This window comes from Aspergillus tanneri (genome assembly GCF_003426965.1).
Source record: "Aspergillus tanneri strain NIH1004 chromosome Unknown AapTan_5_pilon_pilon_pilon, whole genome shotgun sequence".
Classification (NCBI taxonomy): domain Eukaryota; kingdom Fungi; phylum Ascomycota; class Eurotiomycetes; order Eurotiales; family Aspergillaceae; genus Aspergillus; species Aspergillus tanneri.
The window spans coordinates 3,217,155-3,235,423 of NW_022984632.1; the positions used below are offsets into that span (position 1 = coordinate 3,217,155).

Consider the following 18,269-nt stretch of genomic DNA (forward strand, 5'->3'; position numbering starts at 1 on the left):
GCAGAACAGGCAGTACAGGACCATGATAGGATCTGCCACACGGACAGACAGGTGTGGTACTCAGATGGAAGTGGCTACTGCGGCAGTGTAGGAGCTGCAGCAGTATCAATCCGCGCTGGCAAGGTCCTGAAGAAGCACCTAGGAACAGAATCACAGTCTACAGTGTACGTGGGCGAGCTAGAGGGGGCCCGTATGGCTCTCGAGCAGTCGAGTGCAGGAGTGACTCCAATCACAGTATTTGCGGACAGCCAGGCAGCCATCCTGGCAATGGGGAATCCCAAGAGGCCCTCAGGGCAATACGCTCTGCGGGAGATCTACGCAAGGGTTCGAGAGTTGAGGCAGCAGGGCCCTGCAGGGGAAGATGTCGAGATACGCTGGATCCCTGCGCACATCGGAGTCGAAGGCAATGAGCAGGCAGACATGGCTGCCAAGGACGCAGCTACTGGAGGCGCTGCGGTCGAAATAAGCTCAGTGGGGGCGTCTCAGGGACGGCCAATCATACGGCTCGCTGTAGCAGCAAAGCGAGACGTCAGACAGAGCCTTCGTGAGCAGTGGGAGAGGCAAAGGGTGGGAAAGCCGACGAGGCGGCTCCTACCCACGCCAGATAAAAGGAACATAAGGCTGTATGAGCACCTTAGCAAGCCGCACACCTCAATTATCATGCAGATGCGCACCATGAGGATAGGATTGAGGCACTTCCTCTTCAAAATCAAGCAGGTTGATTCAGACAGGTGCGAGTGTGATCTAGGGTCCCAGACCCCTAGACATGTCCTCCTGGAGTGCCCGCTGCACACCACCTGTCGCGGAGAACTGATGAGACACCTCGATGTGATCGAGGGGCTGCGTGGGCGGGTGCAGGACTACGACGCAGTTATATCGAATCCGCAGGCGATCCGCTACGTCGCCGAATTCATGCATCAAACAGGCCTACTCCAGCAGTTCCGATTCGCTAAGCTCAGCGAGGAGGACGAGGAGGCCCCGATACAAACACCCTTCTGGAAGGACTCGAACTGGACGAGGAAGACGATGGTTAGAAGGAAACAAGGAGGCAGGAGCCAGGGTTAGGCAGCTGCCAGTGACGCACGAAAGGCTTTCCTCTCAAGGAAGGCAAGGAACACCAAGATAAAACGAAGTGGGAGGAGTGCAGCGTCAACTGGATGGCGCGGTAGACACGCAGCAGGCGTGTGGCAGCTGCTTTAGTTGTGTTTTTGCTTTTTGATTTGTCTACTGCATTACAATGCACTGCGATTGCATATGGGATACGGCGTTTTGGCACGAGATTCTGCTTCATTCGGCGAAGCGCCTGCATAGCTTGTTGTTTCAATAGATAGGCTTCATCAGGTTAATAGAATTTTGATTGATTGATTGATTGATTGATAGATCACCCGCTGTGTATATGCCAAACATAGACCCTTTAGAAGAGCGTTTAAAGAAGCTTGAGGGACTTAAGCGACGAAGAGATATGGTTGAGCGAATTGAGGAGCTTGAGGAAGAGGTAGAGGGGGAAAGAAGAAGAAAAAGGGAAACCCCTGCAAGTGCAGAGCATACACCTAGTAGATGTGTAGTATGTTAAAAAAGCCATTTCAATTCCCTAAAAGACGTCTAGACTAGTATTTGCTCTGCTTATTCCTAGACTCCATAATTTATCTCTAAAAACCAACCGTGCATATGCCCTACGCAGTCTCCGGCACTGACTCGGCAGCATTCTTCTTGCCGCGCGCCGGCTGCTTCCGGCTACTGGTGGCTACAAGTTCTAGCAGATGTTAGTATAAGGGGGATGTGCTATACTTACCCTTGTGACCCTTCTTCGGTGGAGCACGCTTGCGCTTGGGGGCAGACGTGGGGTAGGTGGCTAGAGGGTAGTGGGGAGATTTGGCTGCATATACTAGTATATTATAAAGAGCTTAGGTTCCAGGGGCACATGCCTTGTGACCAGAGACCTTACCCAGCCTCTAGGAAATATTAGCATACGCAGGGAATACGTAGAGTAAATACCCGGATCACATACAGGACGATGGAACTCAGTCCCAAACTGCTGAGCAAAGTCGTTATCTTCCTGGCTAGTGGTTCTTAGTTATATACTATGCATATAATACAGATATGCTCTACTCACGCCAGCTGCTGAGGAAGTTACAGTAATCCTGAATAATACGTACATAGGACCCTCACTAGCATCTTAGCCCTATGCCCAAAGTACACATGTATATATGCGGAGGGGAGGACATACCCAGGCTCCTTCACGTAACGGGCAGTTCTCCATCCTCTGCTAAGGATCCATCGCTTTAAAGCGCTGTTAATTATTAGTATATGCCCAAGAGAAGCTACATATCCACTAACTTTTCACCCGCAATGCGCTCGGCCTGGGGAATGTTGGTGCGGAAGGGATTAAGAGCTATGAATCCTTAGCATCTGCTAGACTTATATAAGGAATAGACAACTCACTGGCACCGGGATGGGCGTTCCGGATGTGGCGGCGAAGCTATGGAATAGGTAGCATAATAACGATGTGCTAAAAAACACGACCTACAGCAATCTGAGAACCGACGGGCTGGCCACACATTTGGTTGCCATTGACTGCGATGTCGCATCTGCGAGGTTGTCAGCCCATGCTTAGCATGTGCCAGGCATGTTAATTACTTACACCATGCTATTAATACCTACAGCCTTGAACCAGGAGGTTGGGGCATCTGTAAATAATTAGCATATGCTGCACATCTGCGGGGGTCCCATACTCTCGTTGTCCGCGGTGGTCACAGGTGTGCGGGGGTCCGGGTGTGGGCGCCAGGTGGGGTTTGGATTCGGGATGGGACCTGCATATGTTAAGCACATGTTGTGAATATATTAAGTAGATACTTACCGTGAAAGTAACCGTAGTCGGGGTGGGGGTTCACCGCCCCAGCGACCTCTGGATTGTCAAAGTCTTCACGCGAAAGCTGCATTCTCTGCATATTGATGGTATATGCTGAGAACAAGGCCCCTGAATAAGAACTAAAATCATCAGTGTATTCCGACATGCAAAAAAAGAGAAATTGGGTCACAGATTGGTAGTATATGCACTGGGTATACAGAAAAGAAAGGGTCACACAAATGGTTGTAATTGTATACTCTGGGCATACAGAAAGGAAAGGGGAGAAGGAAAGGCTTCAAGTCTTCCGGTCAAGATATATACGCGGTATATGCCAAGAAGGGACATGCGATACTCACTCAAGAAGGGGGGTTTAAAGAGAGAAGAAGAGAGAAAGAATGAAGAGAAAAAAAATTAGATCTTGTAGTCCAAAATAAATGCAAACGCGGCCACGTGACCATACCGAATATGGTAGGTCCCTAACACCCCCCCTTGGCCGAAGATCTAGCCCCAGCACCACAGCGGTGATACAGTAGGTAAAGGCCAGCGTGGCAGTGGCGGATTTTATGATAAAAACAGGCCTGCTCGGGCAGTTTCAAGCGGTAGACTCTGCAGCGACAGGGGTCACCAACCAAGCGCAGGGCGAGACGTCTGTCTCGGCCCGCGCAAGATAACTAATAAGGACATTGGGCTGCTGCCTGAAGCGAGTTCATACCAGCGGACGCCGGACCAGGATACCTGTGGCCGCCGAGCAGACCAGATAACGGTTCGGAGATATGCAGAAGGCGTTGGGGGGGCCGAGCCGGTGGCCACGGGGTTAATGGATATCAGAGACGCAGTGGTAGTCGACCTACGGTGCAGCCCACGACTGCAGACGGAGAGGTACAGGTGCCGTCAGGGGTTGAGCAGTAACACCGCGGCTCTGAGGACGCCGCGATGTTTGGTGGTGTTGATACCCGGGGGTGACATTCATTAAATTTTTCGTTTGTGTTGCTTGTTTAACTATATCCTTTTCTTAGGGCCATCTGCGAACTCTGGGATGGCCAGCCGCCAGGTGTGGCTTCCCCAGCACTGACTGTGTCAGCGCAACCCTGCATGGCGACATTCATATGTAAGCTAGGACAGGTTAATGAATACTACTACTACTACTACTACCACCACCAAAGTACGCAACCGTTTGACTTTTGTGTTAAATTATATTGAACTTATCAAATATCCCCGTGATCATCCTCAAAACGGACCTTCCTCCCGTCCCCCGTCGTCATTGTGGCCGCAATGGCGCCGAACGCGGGTGGAAAGGCTACGTGGCCTTCAAACCTACAAGGCCGATTGAGCAAGCGACTCCATGAAAACATATACGCATATACGAATGCCTTTTTAGCTGTCGCCTTAGAGCTAAAAGCAATCCAGGATGGAGCAGGCTCGCACGGCCCGCCAAAGGGCCTGTTCCAGCTCTTCCTGGACGCGGTCATTGAACTGGTCGGACGGTTCCAGGAGGCTCCCTCAGTAGAGGACCTCACCAAAGACATCACGGAACTAAAGTCCCTAGTGTCGAAGCAGACAAAAGACCAGTTGCAGCTGGTTAAATCTGTTAGTGCACTTGGGACCCTGCGGACCGGCGCGTTGACGCCCGTGTCAGGACCTCCGCGTTCCTGGCTCAAGGCCGCCCGTCGCGGCGCGGTTCTGGGAACCACTACAACAATAACTTCAGGATCGTATATATCTAACTGGTTGGGCGCTGCCCATACCAAGGGATCTACGGTACCCAGCACGGTTACCAGAACGTTAGGGTCCCCTGCCCCAGTACTGCCCCTAACAGCAGACCTTGAACTGCACGTCCGCAAGACCACCCCCCCAGTGGTCAATCCCTTTCGGCACAACTACCAGAAGTTAGTAGTAGTAGTAGTATTCATACTCGGATCTGCGAGCTCTACGCCGAGTGCCGGAAAAGGTCCCGTTCCGACGGCTGGGCCAACCGTCGGGGCAGTTAGATACAGGCACGTAATACTATATCACATGATCGAAAACGCTGATTCAACTTCGTTCCTGATCTCGCCCCTATATCCAACCTCTCTGCAATGTTTCGTCGCCAACAACCACTTCGTCTCGCGTACACCGTTAGTAAGACCATACCTACATGCGTATCTGTTTGTATGCCTGGATCCTACATTAGCACAATCTCTTCCACCTCCACGCCTGACTCGTTGGTTGTCGGTTCCGTGCCCCGTGTCATTCGTCCGTGTCATACGCCTACGGCCTTCGATTGCATGTCGGAGGGTACCCGCCTACGGGTTGTGCGGCGTGGGGACTGTGTCGTTAACACTCCTGAATTGGCCAGGAGTCGTGTCTGCAGCATAAATGTGACTGCCCGCTGCGTCAGGCCGGCTGCTGCCGACGAGACGTCTAGTACCGCCGATAATCGTTGTTCGGCGGTCTTCCAATGTCTTTGACCGCAGATCTGCATGCCGGTGGCATGAGATCAGGACATGTTGGACTGACTGATGCCCGTACCCGCAGGGCATGCGGTCGTGTCCATGGCACTAAGGTTCCTAGGTAGGATGCGAGCGCTATCTTACCGGTCTGCATCTGTATAAGCTCCGCACCCCGAAAGGCCCCTGGGCCGGATGGGATTCCTAACCTGGTCCTACAGCGGAACCTGGCCCACATTGAAACATGGTTGGAGGGCATCTTCAACGCCTGCATAGATACAGGTTACTGCCCAAACCACTTTATGTGACGGCCAAGCAATTTGATGGAATTGGTGCTATCTCAACGAAAATTTCATGCGTAGATAGGAGAAAGAAAGGTGGTGAGGGGGCGGTGCGGAGAAGTAAATAAAACTAGATACAAACAATGCAAACAGACCATGTGCAGCCGTCACACTTTAGAGCATCAAAGACTGTCGTCCTGCGCAAGCCAGGGAAGGACGACTACTCCAACCCCAAGAACTACAGTCCAATTGCGCTTTTAAGCACTATCGGCAAAGCACTGGAAGCTATTATTGCGTCGCGGATTAGCTACCTTGTAGAATGTTACGGGCTCCTACCAGAGCACCATATTGGTGGTCGCAGGGGCCGTTCCTGTGAATACGCGCTGCACCTACTCCTAGCAGGTACATGCGGCGTGGAGAAACGGAGACATCGTGGCCACCCTACTAACTCTGGACGTCTCCGGGGCATATGACAATGTATCCCATAGGTGACTACTACACAATCTACGCAAGCGCAGAGTACCTGAAACCATAGTACAATGGATCTCCAGCTTTCTAACAGAAAGACGAACCATTATCTGCCTCCAAGAGGGCCCTAGCAAGGAGTGCGAGGTCTCAACCGGTATCCCTCAAGGGTCACCACTGTCCCCTATCCTCTACCTCTTCTATAACGCCGACCTTATTGACACCCTCCCAACGTACAAGAGCATGACGCTGGGTTACGTGGACGACATCTGCATCCTGGTCTGGGGCACGACGGTTCGCGAAAATTATGCTCGTCTTCGTCGGCTTCACACCCACACGGAACACTGGGAACGCACGCATGCGTCGAAGTTCTCACTGTCCAAGTACGGCCTAATTAATATGGTACGCCAGATCGGGCCACGAGATAGACACCATGCTACCTCCGTCATGGAGCTGGACCGTCCCCTAATTATAAATGGCATCGCGATACAGCCAACGTCTGAGCTACGGTATCTAGGGGTCTTCTTAGACCCAACCTGAGCGGCAAAGCACACCTTAAGCAGCTGCAAGCCAAAGCCGTGAAGCTAACAGCCGCCCTCTCGTCGATCGCAGGGTCAACATGGGGCGTACCGACCCGATACCTCCGACGCATGTACACCGCAGTCCTTACGCCACAGATTCTCTACGGCTGCTCAGCGTGGTTTATTCGAGGCGCCAGAGGCTATCAATCAAGCGCCACACAAATCACCAAAGCGCTGGAGAGCATTCTACACCGCGCATTATGCCGCGTAGCGGGCGCTTTCCGCACGACCGCACAGGTTGCCCTAGAGGTATGCCTACACATACGCCGCCAAGCGTAGCGCTGCGCATGGCTACCGACAGGGCCTGCCTGCAAATCATGTCTTCCCCATTCCACCAAACCTTGCGCACCATACGAAACACGCCCCCACCACCGCAGAACCCATATAGAACGCGACCCGGCACTGTCACCGCTGCATCGGCTTGAACGACGCGTTGCCCAGGCCCTCGAGGACCCGGGCAATTCAGCGTGGAAACGATCCAGCCGGTGATCGTGCCCCTGGTGGGATCCACCGGAAATCAATGCCGATACACGGAAAAGCAATCCACAACATAACCGCCTTCCCCGAGACGCCACGAGGGCCTATACCGATGGTAGCGGTACAAGGGCGTATCGGGGCCTCGGCGGTTATTACTGCGCGACAGGAATCTTAACCACCAGTTGGACAAGAGACAACGCATACGGTCTATACAGGAGAACTTATGGAATTGACATGGCACTTGCACTGGCGACCCCTACCAACGCGACGCAGCCAGTAAATATTGTGATCTTATTACAACCAAGCCGCCATCCGTGCCTGCGCTACCTGCGCGAAGTAGGTAATACATTCTTCGCAGCATCCTCCAACACTAACAAGTCACCGCACATCGCCGCGTACGCCTCCAGTGGCTCCCGGGCCACGAAGGCATCGCCGGCAATGAGCACGCTGACTACTTAGCCAAGCTCGCCGCCGAGCAGGCCGCCAACGACACGGTAGTACGGACCCAGGACTCTCCTGGTCTCTGCGTGTCGCCGGCGCCTGCGCGAGCTTGCCCACAAAGCTGGGAAAAACAGTGGGCACCTCCACCACGGCCAACACACAAAAAGATACTGCCCGAGCCCACAAAGCGCGTGTTGACCTCCACGAGGCCCTCCCCGCCGCACAGCTCGGTGCTTATAAGATCAGACCGGTAAGATTGCACTCGCATCCTACCTAGGACCTTAGTGCCATGGACACGACCGCATGCCCTGCGGGTACGGACGCAGTGGTTCAACATGTCCTATCTCATGCCACCGGCATGCAGATCTGCGGTCAAAGACATTGTGGAAAGACCGCCGAACAACTGATTATCGGCGGTACCTAGACGTCTCGTCGGCAGCAGCCGGCCTGACATAGCGGGCAGTCACATTTATGCTGCAGACACGACTCCTCGGCCAATTCAGGAGTGCTAACGACACAGTCCCCACGCCGCACAACCCGTAGGCGGGTACCCTCCGACATGCAATCGGAATTCTATTCAAAAAGTGACCATTATTCCTTAAAAGGCCCTTCGAAGGCCGTAGGCGTATGACACGGACGAATGACACGGGGCACGGAACCGACAACCAACGAGTCAGGCGTGGAGGTGGAAGAGATGGTGCTAATGTAGGATCCAGGCGAGCATGCAGACAGGTATGGTTCTACTAACGGTGTACGTGGGACGAAGTGGTTGTTGGCGACGAAACACAGCAGAGAGGTTGGATATAGGGGCGAGATCAGGGATAAGGTTGAATCATGTCAAATAAGTTGGTGGTAATAGTGACGTAAACAAGGTCATAAAAGAGGGGTAAAACGAACTCCCCTACACCTAGCAGAAGAAGCAACCTAACGATCCATTATAATCACAAGAATGATAATACGTTGATCGATATAATCAAGAAACCATCAAAACAATCATTTTAAGCACCTTTTCAATAATAGAGTCTACTTTCCTATTCGGTATTAGCCGAATATCGAACAAATCAGCGTTTTCGATCATGTGATATACTATCACGTGCCTGTATCTAACTGCCCCGACGGTTGGCCCAGCCGTCGGAACGGGACCTTTTCCGGCACTCGGCGTAGAGCTGACAGATCCGAGTATGAATACTACTACTACTACTGTAGGGACAATAGGGACATTGGCCCGAGAGGTCAAATGGGCTCCAGCCCTTTACATGAAGTGCTAGCTGAAGGCCAGATCGAGCCTTGATACATAAATCATATTAAGGATATGTTTAATCCAGCCGCGGTAAAAGGCTTAACATAGATTATCGTCTCCGGAAAAACCTTACCAATGCCCGTCGTTTGCCGCCTGTGACAGGTTCGGAGTCTGATTTCATCTGTTTGGGAGGATGATTGTGGATGGGCAAGGTAGGAGAGGCTTCGGGTGAAGTTTGCTGCGTTGGCTTCTTTAACAGGGAATTCACTGCTATTTCCCAGTTGCTAAGAGCATTAGAGGAAGATATGGCATGCGGGTGATCTGGGCCCAGCAATTTACGGCGGAGCTCTGCACACTTTTCCATCAGGGCTAAGGCGTCTTCGACCTTTCCTAATAGTTTCCATGTGCAGGCCAGATTGTTCATGCTCGTCAGAGTGTCTGGATGCTCTGGCCCCAGTACTTGCTTGCGGAGCTTTATTACCTGCACCTCCAGCTCTTCTGCTTCCTTCCATCGTCCCTGATTCGTGTATGTTGATGCCAGGATGGCCATGCTGGTGAGAGTGTGTGGATGCTCTGGCCCCAGTACTTGCTTGCGGAGCTCCATCACCTGCACCCCCAGCTCTTCTGCTTCCTTCCATCGTCCCTGATTCATGTATGTTGATGCCAGGTTGGCCATGCTGATGAGAGTGTCTGGATGCTTAGGCCCCAGTATTTGCTTGCGGAGCTCCATCACCTGCACCCCCAGCTTTTTTGCTTCCTTCCATCTGCCGTCACTATACAGACACCCCCCAATATTCACAATAAAATAATGTATTTCTCCTGCTCCTTTGGAAGTCAGCTCTGCTATTAGGAAAACGCATGGGTAGATATTCCGCCACACTTCCGATTGGTTGTCATTGTTCGGGAAAGCTTCGTCAATCGGTCTGCAGTTTTCAATATTTGCAGCTAAACTGTTGGCTCTTTCTCATCCAGTTCCGAGTTGCAAGATGGACTAGTCGGTGTAGATTTAGAAAGTCCCCCCTCCTCCTAACAAAGGAGAACGCTTAGAGGCCATGGCATCAATTCTCTTCTTGTCGAGTTCGGCTGGGAAGTAGGACTGTGGAATATCCGGGATTGATCAGGCCATAATGATAATAGTCGCGAGTTCATTTAATCGTGAATTGCTGAAAGGAGATGAAAGGTCAAAGCCACAGGATTCTGGGTGTCTTTGTATCGCCTTATCCCAAGTCTTCACTCAGAATTCAATCACATCTGGTCCTGGTCCTGTAAAGTATAATATATCAGAGAGGCCAATTATTTTCATTAATTACGCTGCCGCCTGGGTGATGCCAACGGAGAAAGGCCAGCTGCTCAAGAAGAGTAATGGTATATCACGATATTAAGTTTTTTTCAATAGTGAGTTTTCTAAATTTGACAGCAGTCTCTGTGTCCGGCTCAGAGATCATTATCACATAAGAAGACACTATTTCACAGCTACCTTCCGGCTGCGTGTGGTAAAGAGAATATGACCCTGCTCACATTGAGGCAGAAAGTCCGTTAGTACTGGAGTATTAGTGTTATTCTTGCTCCACATCCCCATATCATCTGCGTTATCAAAAAGAAGAAGCCACTTCCCAGCACTCTCCTGGCTGAGATAAGCCTTGACTTTTTCTTTTACCTCTGCCGGCTTGGTATCAGTTATTCCTAGGGTTGAGGCGATGCTCATGTAGGCTTGTTCCACGCTCTCATAGCTGGTACATGTGATCCAGAAAATCGAGCACTCAGGGTCTCGATTTCGCATGCGGTATGCCAGTTCAAGTGCAATCTGGGTCTTCCCAACTCCGCCTAGTCCGCAGATAGCAACTTTGCAGGTCCTTCTGTTGCATAATCAATCCTTCAGTCTGGTGATTTCTTCTTCCCGACCTACGAATCGCGGGTTCTTTCAAAGGAACCATCCAAACTGTCCCTTGATTATGTGATTCCTTCTTGTAGCAGTAAATGGGAAACACTGACAGGAGAGCCTTTGCATAGGCAGCAGCAGCAAGGGCGGCATACCTTGCCACTGTTATTTTTGTGGGAATCACATAGTCACAGATGCCTCGAATGGCAAGTGATGGAGTTCGTCATGAGCCCAGCAGCCTCCATTTCAAAACAGAGTATGTCTAGATCTTTAGCAATGGAATCTCGAGTCTTGGCATTTTTTATACCTGATCTCCAGAAGCGATCAAGCCATATGAAAATAAGGTCATCAGTTATCCGCTCGGGACGGTTCACAACTGGGTCTGATCACATGCCGAACAGTTATATTCGCTATCCTCATGATTGTATGTCGGTCGGAATAGCCAGTCATCTTTTGGTCGCGAAAACTGTTCTCCTATCTCTTCACATTTGTGCAGTATATCAATCAATGTTTTGCCAATCAGCCTTTTTCCTGTCATATAATCACTCTCTAATTGAGACACAGCCTTAACAACACTGGAGGTGGTTTATTAAGCGACCCGGTGTGCTGGAATCGTCCGTCGCGAAGTGTCTTGCCGTAGTCATATTGGATAATACCACTTGAAGTGGCAGTTGGCTTGCTGATTACAACATCACCAAGGCGAATGTCAGCAGTTTGGCTCGGGACTCCGCCTCCAATACCCACCATCAATCCGAACTGGATACTCCGAAATGTAGCATATGTGACGCGACAGCTGTAGCGGATATCGTCCCATAAACACCGCTAGGCAGACAGGCCACCACCACATTGTGGCCGTTGACACTCCCAAGTGTGTAGACATTGTGGTCGCTTTGTGGCTGGGGGAGCGGAGGGTGAATCTCGTCCAGCATGACCTTCGCGGCCGCCATTTCCAGCGGCAAGGCGCAGATCCATGCGACCGTATAGTCGTCACGTGTGAAGCTCATTTGTCATGCACAATAATGAGGTGAAACTTAGCGAGAAGGGATTAGGTACTCTGTGGTTAGAAGGAAAAAAGAGCATTTATTACAGTAGGTACATGTATCAGAATTGCAGGATAAAATTTCTTTAAGGGCAAGTCCAAATTCGAGGTTGGGAGTTGAGGGGTCATCCGCAGTTCAAAAGCCAATCATGGTCTTGAGAATATGTAAATAAGTAAGCAAACATAGCCATCTGACTCAGGGGGGAAGAAGGCAGTAAGCTCATCGAACAGCTTCACACAACCAGTTGCCTTATATAGGGAACGATATGTCATTGATATCCTAGACTACGATAACTACCATACTTCCTTGGATGGTTGACTCTCGCACCTAGAATACATGAAGAGGGTTGAAGTACCCAGGGGCACGTTAGGCAACCACATAAGATGCAGATCATTACTTTATCAGATTTTTAATTGGAAGACAGATGCACATAACCATATGATTGCATTATTTGCAACACACCGTGTTTGTATTCAACATTTGCAACTGAATCCCTATAACTTGTTTATGGACTGCACATACAAAACAAATCGATTCCGCATGCCACTGCTTGATATTGTCGGCTCAACTGCAACTAATTCAACGTTTTATGTTGGTTTTGGCTTTATACAAAATGAGCGGCAGGAATCATATGAATTCATTCTTTCATTTATCCGATCATTATATGAAAAAATTTATATAATTTCTGACCCGCAAACCATACTTGTTGACAAGGATCAAGCGCTGATCAATGCAATTTCTCATATACTTCCACTTGCACACTGCCTTAGATGTATTTGGCATATAAATCAAAACATTTATACTAAAGCGAAGCCTCTTTTGCGTAAAGAAAACGCTTACTTTGAAGATGATGAGGAATTTAAGCAGGCAAATGAAGCTGCATGGAAAGACCTATCATCTTTTTGGTCTCTTGTTATTTTTGTAAAGGATTTGGATGAGCATCTCTCTCGATGGGATCAATTTTGTACTGAATATGAGCCGTTTCCCACACTTATTTAGTGAGAAACAGGGCTATTCGGTGTCTTGGGCCATTCGGTGTCCGACTACGTTAGGACAAGAGTTTCTAGAACATGCTTCCATGAAGTCATCAGGTGTACTCATTGGGTACCATCTTATGAAGACAGATACGACAATTCCAGGCACCACAAATTAATTCTCGCCCTTCAACGGATCAGCAACATGGATGCTCTCATCCCACTCCGGAGCCTGGCGGTCCAAAGCCCACTGGCGCACAGCTTCAAAATCTCGACAAGTGTGGGTGCTGTTCGCAAGAGGTCTCGTAGCCTGACTCTCCTCATGCCAGATCCAAATAATCGCCGAAATATCAGACGAACACATCAGACTTTGGCGGATCGAGTCAACGCAGTGGTCCAAGTGGTCCATTTCCTGGAGCCCCAGAGGATCTGAGTCTGTACTGTTGTCTGTACTGCTCTTGACTGCGACTCCGCTGTGGACAGGGTTCGAGCCCCAAATCTTGAGACGCAGTTGGTTCTGAGCACAAATGTATCAGCTCTGTTTCAGGAATAGGAAAGGCTCAGTTACCAAGCAGTGGAGCTGGTGGAAGACATCAAGCTGCACGACATAATACCCCGGCGCTTCTTGGATCGGGACTGTCTTGTTGGGAAGCTTTGCAGCTTGGTCTATTGGTATTATGCTGATACCGGCTGTTGCATCTATGTTAGTATAGCCAACGGATTGGTAACCAGGAGAAACTGCCCAGCATACCTTGATAGAGGTCCTCCCATGCTTGCTCATTCTCTTCTGTAGGTGGGCCCATATACTTGGTTTTGCGCTCAAATCCAGAGTCAAAGACAGTAGTCTTGTATCGGATCACATCCCGTGCAGGAGCTATAGACATCAGATCACTAAAGAATGGTCTGGATTGTGGGAAGCATACAATATAGTTCATCGGGGATCCAATAATTTCGTCCATATCTTAGTGAGAAGGGAATGATAATTAAAGCACAGGTAAGGACTCCAATCAGTGCCCACTGGACAGTTAGGGTCCTGCTAAGCTTCTTTTCTCGTTCTTTGTGCTCGCTCAGCAATATATAGTATGTACTATCAGGGACAAGAAATGATGCCTTGACATCATCCAGCTCGTCCGAATATAGACTTACACTGGTCTCATTTAGAGGCATCGCTATGGGTGAAAGGTGAGTTGTCTGTTTTGGTCAGGAGCTTGACTGCTACTTGAGTGTATGTGGGAGGAGAATTCACCCAGTCAAAGGATGGGAAGGTTGGTTTGGCAGCCTCTCCTCTGGAAGGTGCGGTGAGCAGTTACATTGCAGGAAGCCCCCTTGCAATTACTTTCATTGCAATTAAACTCTATCAAACAAGGGGGGTCAGGTCTAATATAGCCAATAGCTTGCAATAATGCGGGGATTGTAGTACGCAGAAAGTCGTCCACTTACAAAATACAAATAGCCTATCATTAGTTATTTATAGTATATCTTCATCATACAGTATGAAGAGTGATCTGGTATTTGAAACAGTTCCAGTGGCCTATATAACTGACGTGGTGTTGGATCCGCCGGGACAATGCCAATCCCTGTGCCTGAGGCACCTGTTTGGGGTATTTCGCCAATTTTGCGGGAGCAAGGGAAAATATGCAATGAAATAGGGATAGGGTATGGATAGTGTTCCGGACTGGGGCCCCTGTTGAGCGAACCTACAGAAACGCATAACGCCAGGGAAACACTCAAGGCTTGATCGGTCGGGGATTGTGCAGTCATCACAAGTTGCATTTCTTTGATTACAGGATATTAATAGAAACTGGACTGTTTAACGGATGACTTGATGTAGCATTGTGGCATTCCTTCAGAGTCATCTGGTCATAAAGCCAAAGTAAGGACTGCCCTTGGGCCTCAGAAAAATGCCGCAATAGCACTTATGCCAAACGTACAAATAGGCCTACAGATACGCAGTCTTCTCGATTTTATCACTATCGATCTCATCTGTAGTTGCTCAGCATAAATTTCATCCACTCTTAGTCTATCATACATCCTATTCTTCATCATGAAGGTTGGCTTGATTGCTTCGTGCTTGTTCGCTGTTCTGAGTGCGAGTGCCCCAATTATGGATCAGGTGAGTTTGAGTGTTTCCGTTCTCGATAGAAAGCAGATGTGGCTTGTATCTAGGTAGATGCTAGAATCTCAGGCTCACAGTTTCTTCAAAAACGGCAACAAGGCCACCGATGAACTGGACAAAGCTACAACTGATGTGCATAACGTTCTTCGCCAAAATTACGGCTGGTTTCAAAGTCTTGGCAAGCGTGACATGGATGAACCTACAACTGAAAAGATTGACATGGATAAGGCTACAACTGATGTGCATAATATCCTCCGCCAAAATTACGGCTGGTTCCAAAGTCTTGGCAAGCGTGACATGGATGAACCTATAACTGAAAAGGTTGACATGGATAAGGCTACAACTGATGTGCATAATATCCTCCGCCAAAATTACGGCTGGTTTCAAAGTCTTGGCAAGCGTGACATGGATGAACCTACAACTGAAAAGGTTGACATGGATAAGGCTACAACTGATGTGCATAATATCCTTCGCCAAAACTATGGCTGGTTCCAAAGCCTTAAGCGCGACATGGAAAACTAGGGTCAGGCTCTAGACAGACTTGGTTGTCTTTGTTGTTTGGGTACAGGTGTATCTTGATTTTGTGTTGAACTTTTTCAGTGCACCCGAATGGAGCTACGAGAATGGCTGGATTGCTCAAAAACTAGTCTCTTTTCTTACTCTCTTTCTTGTGGTCTTTGCAAACTCCGTAGCCAGTTCCAGAATGAATACAGTTTATGATATTGGCCTGCTCAACTTCAATATTTCATGGACCAATAAGATGATTCTAATATCCCGATTCACGTAACCTACGACCTATGCTGAAAGGCCTAGTGATGTTTTCAGGAGATTTTGCTATCTGTAGGTGAATTATATTCTTGTATTAAGATAAAGAAATGGTTATGTAAGTCATATGAGGAGCAGGAAATGTATTTTTTTCCTCCTCTATTCATACTCAATCTACATCTAGTCCATCAACAGAGGAATGAAATAACTGGAAAGTTAGATAACAGGAGATTACACTGAAATAATTGCTCTTTCTATATATCCAACTATAAAGATGTTCTCCTAGACACGCAATATACATAACAGGCGCTTGATGCAAGGCATCCAGGGACATCATCCCACAGTAAAGCCACCATCAGCTCGAATATCCGCACCGTTTGTCCTACCGCTGAGTCCTAGTTTCCATTAATTTGAAACCAAGCCTACAGAACCGATTTTCTTCCCTAACGAAAGATCAGTGCACTCATCGCAATCACTTCAGGCAGCCCAAACTTGCCAGTTGGGATATTGTTAAGGAAAGTTTCACTGATGGAAACTTTCCCCCATGCCTTCTTCCCCAACTCAGTCCAAGTGACGGTGGGTGAAACACTGTTCGCTGTAAATACTGCGGCCATCCTATTCTAGAGTCATACTCCGCGTTAGCGCTAGAAGTGCTGCCTTGGAAGCACAATATGCGCCGTGACGATGTAGTCCACGCAGGCATGGCAACAATATCTTCCGGTATTGAGTCCATCGATGGAAAATTTCATCTTTATATTCCTTTATTGGGATTCCCTTTTCTTATGCTAATTACATGGATATCTCCTACTTATTTTCCTCCTCCACCTCTGAAATTGCCACTAGATAATGCCAATGAGGTGACATGCAATTCAGCTCGAGGATACCTTTATTAGCGCATATATAATATATATTCGTATTATATGCTTAGCATATGCTAATTCCTATTTATTTCCTTTACCAATCTATATAGATTTGGCCCCAGCACACTCTGTAAACTTCATAAAAACTTAAATATTGAAGGTATTACTGCGTTGATTCGGAAACAAAGCTCTTGTCATTTCCTGAAGGGACACACATTGCAGGTATTTTATAAACTAGCATCATTTGGATATATAGTAAGCATGTACTAGTTATACTCCGACTCTCCGAGAGTATTCATTTGATCGCTTAAAGGAAAGCAGTGAGCAGTGGATCCGTGAGGTCTTTTTTTTTTTTTTTTTTTTTTTTTTTTTTTTTTTTTTTTTTTTGATCCTGAGCATTGGTTGATCCTATGCTGCTCATATGCTCAGGCTAAGGCTTTTGAAATGGATCTGTTGTACACTCATACAGGTCTGGACTGCATAAGAGGTTCTCGGTGGTCGCCCTAGTTTGTTCGTCCATACTTCCTGTGTTTGACCTCGCCCACGTTCATTCAATCTTCAACTTCTCACTAGTCAATGGAATACCATACGTTCTTCCTCTGAGTTTTCGTGTTTACATATTGTAGCATGTCCCGCGACTGTTGATCCTCCGACCTGTCTACTTGTTGTTTTCTGGCTGTTTACTGAATGCCTTTTGACTTGTTTAGTTCGGTTTACTGCGCCATACCTCTCTACGGGCGACCTTGGGACCTCCAGTCAGTCGTTCATCCATCTCCTTTGTTTTTAGACCTTGAGAAACCGTGGCTAGCTATCTTGGTCATCTCTTTCATCTCCTCGCTTCTCCAGGGACTCCGTTGAAGCTTTTCGCATCCACGTTGACACTGAATGGCACCAATGTGGCTACCCAGGATGATAAGAATATTTTCCTCAATCTTGAATATTCTGTGTCTGAATCCGGATCGAACCTTTCTCAGGGCCAAAGGCAGTTAATGTGTCTGGCACGTGCGCTTCTCAAGAATCCCAAGGTCTTGATGATGGATGAGGCAACGGCTTCTATCGGTTACAGTAGCGACAGCAAGACCCAAGAGATGTTACGGGAGCTCCGGGACTGTACAATCATCACAATCGCACACCGGCTGCAAACCATCATCGATTATGATAAGGTGCTGGTATTGGACCACGGCCGCGTTATCGAGTTTGACCATCCCTGGACGCTGATAAACAAGACCGATGGCCTCTTTCGAAGTATGTGTGAGAACAGCAGCAACATGTAATTTCTGCAGGATGGAGCAAAGAAGGTATGGGAACAGAAACGTCTAGTAGATGGCTCAAAGACTGGCCTTATTATAAGTAATTATATTGAATATTCCTGTTGATTCCAGTATCTCTTTGCCCTATTGTGGAAGATAAATGGAGACTCCGCAAATAGAGGGAGTGTAGATGCCAGTTCAAGCGCATTCCTCGTTGTATCGATTGCTGAGAATACATTCCTCCGGCTTCAATATATCAGCTCGCTCTTGTAAGCAAAGATAAATAACCCTCTAGCCGCCCTGAAGAAAGCTTCTCAATGCGCTCTTGCTCATTGTTCCTCGAGCCAAAAAAAAGAGGCAAGGCGTTCAGTTGTCCTGCCGAAAGAAGGTCAGACAAGAGAGACGTAGGTCTTATGAAGAAGGCATATGAATATAGCCAGATATGTGGTGCAGATGTTTGTCTGCAACCGTATCCAACCGTATAGTCCTGTTGTAAATCGAGGCTCGCTCAAGTAAACTATAGAGCTTCATAGCTCATACGGAATAAATTCCGTATGGAATCAGGTTGATTGGAAATCAGTCTGATATTCATCTTGTATATAAATCGTCAAGTTTATGAGGAGAAT

At 48.4% G+C, this 18,269-nt stretch overlaps 7 protein-coding genes across 7 annotated transcripts; 3 read left to right on the forward strand and 4 right to left on the reverse strand.

Annotated features, from left to right (window-relative positions):
* Window positions 1-1,673: 1,673 nt before the first annotated feature.
* ATNIH1004_010471 (uncharacterized protein) lies at window positions 1,674-2,948 on the reverse strand (the record flags this gene model as incomplete). Its single annotated transcript, XM_033575040.1, has 12 exons — window positions 1,674-1,753; window positions 1,793-1,885; window positions 1,946-1,952; window positions 2,009-2,060; window positions 2,157-2,168; window positions 2,228-2,290; window positions 2,338-2,392; window positions 2,443-2,479; window positions 2,528-2,588; window positions 2,642-2,687; window positions 2,733-2,810; window positions 2,858-2,948. 12 exons carry the CDS (start codon window positions 2,946-2,948, stop codon window positions 1,674-1,676), a joined length of 675 nt encoding a protein of 224 aa, XP_033423058.1.
* Window positions 2,949-7,312: 4,364 nt separating this feature from the next.
* Window positions 7,313-8,062, forward strand: ATNIH1004_010472 (uncharacterized protein; the record flags this gene model as incomplete). The annotated part of the gene is made up of 4 exons (XM_033575041.1): window positions 7,313-7,473; window positions 7,538-7,769; window positions 7,797-7,935; window positions 7,983-8,062. The coding sequence occupies 4 exons, from the start codon at window positions 7,313-7,315 to the stop codon at window positions 8,060-8,062; spliced, it is 612 nt and encodes a 203-aa protein (XP_033423059.1).
* Window positions 8,063-8,868: 806 nt separating this feature from the next.
* On the reverse strand, window positions 8,869-9,435 carry ATNIH1004_010473 (uncharacterized protein; the record flags this gene model as incomplete). The annotated part of the gene is made up of 1 exon (XM_033575042.1): window positions 8,869-9,435. The coding sequence occupies one exon, from the start codon at window positions 9,433-9,435 to the stop codon at window positions 8,869-8,871; it is 567 nt and encodes a 188-aa protein (XP_033423060.1).
* A 1,752-nt stretch (window positions 9,436-11,187) lies between these two features.
* Window positions 11,188-11,642, reverse strand: ATNIH1004_010474 (uncharacterized protein; the record flags this gene model as incomplete). Its single annotated transcript, XM_033575043.1, has 2 exons — window positions 11,188-11,313; window positions 11,403-11,642. 2 exons carry the CDS (start codon window positions 11,640-11,642, stop codon window positions 11,188-11,190), a joined length of 366 nt encoding a protein of 121 aa, XP_033423061.1.
* Window positions 11,643-12,827: 1,185 nt separating this feature from the next.
* Window positions 12,828-13,819, reverse strand: ATNIH1004_010475 (oxidase ustYa family protein; the record flags this gene model as incomplete). The annotated part of the gene is made up of 4 exons (XM_033575044.1): window positions 12,828-13,169; window positions 13,221-13,342; window positions 13,404-13,526; window positions 13,576-13,819. The coding sequence occupies 4 exons, from the start codon at window positions 13,817-13,819 to the stop codon at window positions 12,828-12,830; spliced, it is 831 nt and encodes a 276-aa protein (XP_033423062.1).
* An 877-nt stretch (window positions 13,820-14,696) lies between these two features.
* Window positions 14,697-15,290, forward strand: ATNIH1004_010476 (uncharacterized protein; the record flags this gene model as incomplete). Its single annotated transcript, XM_033575045.1, has 2 exons — window positions 14,697-14,765; window positions 14,823-15,290. The coding sequence occupies 2 exons, from the start codon at window positions 14,697-14,699 to the stop codon at window positions 15,288-15,290; spliced, it is 537 nt and encodes a 178-aa protein (XP_033423063.1).
* Window positions 15,291-17,080: 1,790 nt separating this feature from the next.
* ATNIH1004_010477 (uncharacterized protein) lies at window positions 17,081-17,667 on the forward strand (the record flags this gene model as incomplete). The annotated part of the gene is made up of 2 exons (XM_033575046.1): window positions 17,081-17,148; window positions 17,202-17,667. 2 exons carry the CDS (start codon window positions 17,081-17,083, stop codon window positions 17,665-17,667), a joined length of 534 nt encoding a protein of 177 aa, XP_033423064.1.
* Between the last annotated feature and the right edge of the window lie 602 nt (window positions 17,668-18,269).